Source organism: Camellia sinensis, chromosome 10, assembly GCF_055761805.1.
Source record: "Camellia sinensis isolate YWXY chromosome 10, ASM5576180v1, whole genome shotgun sequence".
NCBI lineage: Eukaryota > Viridiplantae > Streptophyta > Magnoliopsida > Ericales > Theaceae > Camellia > Camellia sinensis.
Window position 1 is genome coordinate 155,337,998 of NC_138970.1, and position 3,654 is coordinate 155,341,651.

General features: G+C 36.6%; 1 protein-coding gene across 1 annotated transcript; it reads left to right on the forward strand.

Moving 5' to 3' along the window:
* The first annotated feature begins 1,854 nt into the window (after positions 1-1,854).
* LOC114284560 (uncharacterized) lies at positions 1,855-2,298 on the forward strand. Its single transcript, XM_028227497.2, has one exon. The coding sequence runs from the start codon at positions 1,855-1,857 to the stop codon at positions 2,296-2,298; it is 444 nt and encodes a 147-aa protein (XP_028083298.2).
* The last annotated feature ends 1,356 nt before the right edge of the window (positions 2,299-3,654 follow it).

The window sequence follows — 3,654 nt, forward strand, 5'->3', positions numbered from 1 at the left end:
TTGTATGCAAAACTCTCTAAATATGAATTATGGCTAGACAATGTGACATTTTTAGGGCATGTAATCAATAAGGATGCATCTCTGTTGACCCACAGAAAATCGAAACTATTGTAGATTGGCCAAGACCAACTAATGTATCTGAAGTAAGAAGCTTTTTAGGGCTTGCAAGTTATTATTGCAGATTTGTGAAAGATTTCTTAAAACTTGTTATGCCATTGACATAGTTGACACGAAAAAAATGTACCATTTGATTGGAATGATCAGCGGGAGTCAGCTTTTCAAGAACTAAAGACTAGATTGGTAATTACACCAATTTTGACTTTGCCTAATAGTATTGATGGGTTTCAAATTTATAGTGATGCTTCATACAAAGGCTTGGGGTGTGTGTTAATGCAAAATGTGAAGGTGATTGCGTATGCTTCTCGGCAACTTCGACCACATGAAAAGAATTATCTAACCCATGACCTTGAATTGGCAGTCGTGGTCTTTGCATTGAAAATTTGTCGCCATTATCTGTATGAAGTGACTTGTGAAGTGTATACCAATCATAAAAGCTTGAAATATTTCTTTACTCAGAAAGAGCTGAATATGAGACAGAGATGATGGCTTGAATTGATGAAAGATTATGACTTGCAAATTCTGTACTATCCGGGAAAGGCAAATATAGTGGCAGATGCTTTAAGCCGGATTCAATTGGGAATTCGTCACGTTTGCTCACCGATCAAAGATAGTTGTTATGTGATTTGGAGAGGAATGAGATTGAAATTGTGTAGCGCAAACATGGCGGAATTCTATCCGCCATCTCTGCCTAACTTGCAATTATCGAAGAAATTAGAGAGAAGCAGTTGCAAGATGAATTTTTGAAAAAGATTGTGAATAAAATTGAACCAAAACCGAGGCTGGGATTTGTGATTAAAAATTATGTGTTGAAATTTCAGGGTAGACTTTGTGTACCGGATTATGCAGACGTAAGAAAATGTATTATGATTGAAGCTCACAACTCTAAATTTGCTATACATCTGGGGAATACAAGGATGTACCATGACTTGAAACAAAATTTATAGTGGCATGGAATGAAGAAAAGTATTGCTGATCTTGTGGCTAGGTGTTTACATCGCCAACAGGTAAAAGCCAAACATCAACGATCCGCTGGATTACTTTAGCTACTTCTAATACCAAAATGGAAATGGGAGCACATTACGATAGACTTCATTGTTGGATTGCTTTACTCCTCTCGTGGTATGGATTTTATTTGGGTCATTATTGATCGTTTAATTAAGTCTGCCTATTTTCTGCCTGTTAAAACTTTTTATAATGCGGATAAGTTAGCTAACATTTATATGAATGAAATTATGATATTGCATGGGGTATTTGTATCCATTGTATCTGATATAGATCCTAAGTTCACTTCAAGATTCTGGCAGAGTTTGCAACAAGCTTTGGAGACTGAATTGAGACTGAGTAGTGATTATCGCCCGCAGACAGATGGCCAATCAGAAAGAACGATACAAACTTTGGACGATATTCTCAGAATGTGTGTCCTAGATTTCCAAGGGAATTAGGAGACTTATCTGCCTCTGATCGAATTTGTATATAACAATGGCTATAACTCAATCATTGAAATGGCTCCTTACGAAGCTTTGTATGGTATGAAGTGTCGTTCTCTAATTTGTTGGGCCGAAGTAGGCGATAGACTGTTATTGGGACCAGAACTGGTCCAAAAGACCAAGAAGGTAAAGTTAATACAACAACATTTGAAAACCGCACAGAGTCGACAAAAAGAGTTATGCAGATGTCCAAAGGCGAGACAGAGAATATAAGGTCGGAGACCATGTGTTTATTAAAGTGACTCCAATGATAGGTCAGACACGATTTGGGATGAAAGGCAAATTGACACCAAGATACATTGGGCCATATGAAATTCTTGAGAAAATCAACTCGGTGATGTATCGAGTAGCCTTACCGTCAGTCATGGAGCAAATGCACAATGTTTTTCATATTTCTATGCTTCGAGATTATCAACGAGATCCGTTACATGTGATTGAACCAACTTATGTGCTTTTGAAAGATGATTATACTTACGAGGAACGACCAATTCAGATTGTCAATCGAAGGATCAAAAGTCTAAGAAATAAAGAGATTCCACTGGTGAAAGTTGACTGGAAAAACCACGGAGGAACTTACGCAACATTGGAGACAGAAGAAGATATGATGAAAATATACCCTGATTTATTCCCTCTAGATCCGGCATTCTTCCACAACGAAAGTAACTCGAGTTTGGAGGACCAAACTCTTTAAGGGGGGAATACTATAACAACCCTAACCTATGATCAGCTTATAACCTATGATTAAGAATGCCTAATAAGTAATTAAGAAGAAATTTTGAATTAATTACATGTGTGATGCATTATTTGTGTTTATATCGGTTTGCTGTGGAAAGATCTGTCTATGTTTCTGCTTTTTAATGCGAATTGAAGGTCTTATCGACATCCGATCATGAAATTAACTCAGTATATGTGTTATTTAGAATTTTTAAGATTTTGTGGTAAATTTAATTGAAATTCGATTCGGAACGAAATGATTAGATTATATTTAATTAGACTTAAGTTTCATTATCTATTTTTAATTATATTTGACTAAACTAGCCTTTTAAAGGATAATTGGACTTTACTAGCTCATTTTAGACTTCTTTATTTCCCCATTTTTTAGCCTTCAATCATTGGAGAGAGAGAGGAGAAAGAAATCAAGCTCAACTAGGGAGATTGCTAGAGAATTTGAAGGAATTGGCTCTAACTTAGTTAGAATTTGAGAAGTTGAGAGGAATCACTTAAGAATTCAAGGAATTGAGGTTTGTAGGTAAGAAATCTAACCCTTAAGTTATGTAGTTGACTCACTCACCTTGTGGATTCAGAAGAAAATGAAAGATTAATGCATGAAATGAACTAATGAAGTATGAAAGAAGAAGATTAGAGCGTGCATATGCATTTCATGGTATTTTGAAGTTGATTTCAAGCAATTCTTCCATGCATGTCATGCTTTTAACTTAATTATGAGACTTCATCTTGTTTTCCATCAATTTACCTTGTTTGAGCATGATTTGAAAGGTTTAAGTTCGAAGAAATTACATGCATGTTTGTACCATGAGTTTTGAGTTTGAATTTGACATAATTGGCATGCCTTTGAACATTGATTTTGCGAAATGATTTTGAATTCACAATGTTTTCTCAAGTTTTGGGCCCAAAATGATGTATTTTGTTAGTTTGAATTTGAGTTTTGAAGGTTGAACAACAATTTGGAAATTCTAGAATTTGCACCATCCGCTCGAGTGGTGAAGTCTACGCTCGAGCAGCGAATGCAAGTTCTCAGTACTTTTGCAGAGTGTGGGGGTTAGCTCAAGCAGCGGAACCTGTGCCTGAGCGACCACCCTTGTTTTTGACCATTCGCTCGAGCGACAGAAGTTTGCGCTCGAGCATAAAATGAGTGCTCCAAGAAGTTTTACAGACTTTTACAAACCACTTGAACGTAGGAAGTTGCGCTTGAGCGAGACCCTTTTTACTCAAGTCTTGCACTTAAGCGACCGTCTTGCATCCATCAAGCGGAAAAATCATGCAACTAATACTTTTGTAGACTTCACAGACCGCTCGAGCAGTAGAA

Excerpts from the sequence above, each read along its gene's own strand:
- LOC114284560 (XM_028227497.2), top strand. The coding sequence starts at position 1,855 with ATGATAGGTCAGACACGATTTGGGATGAAAGGCAAATTGACACCAAGA.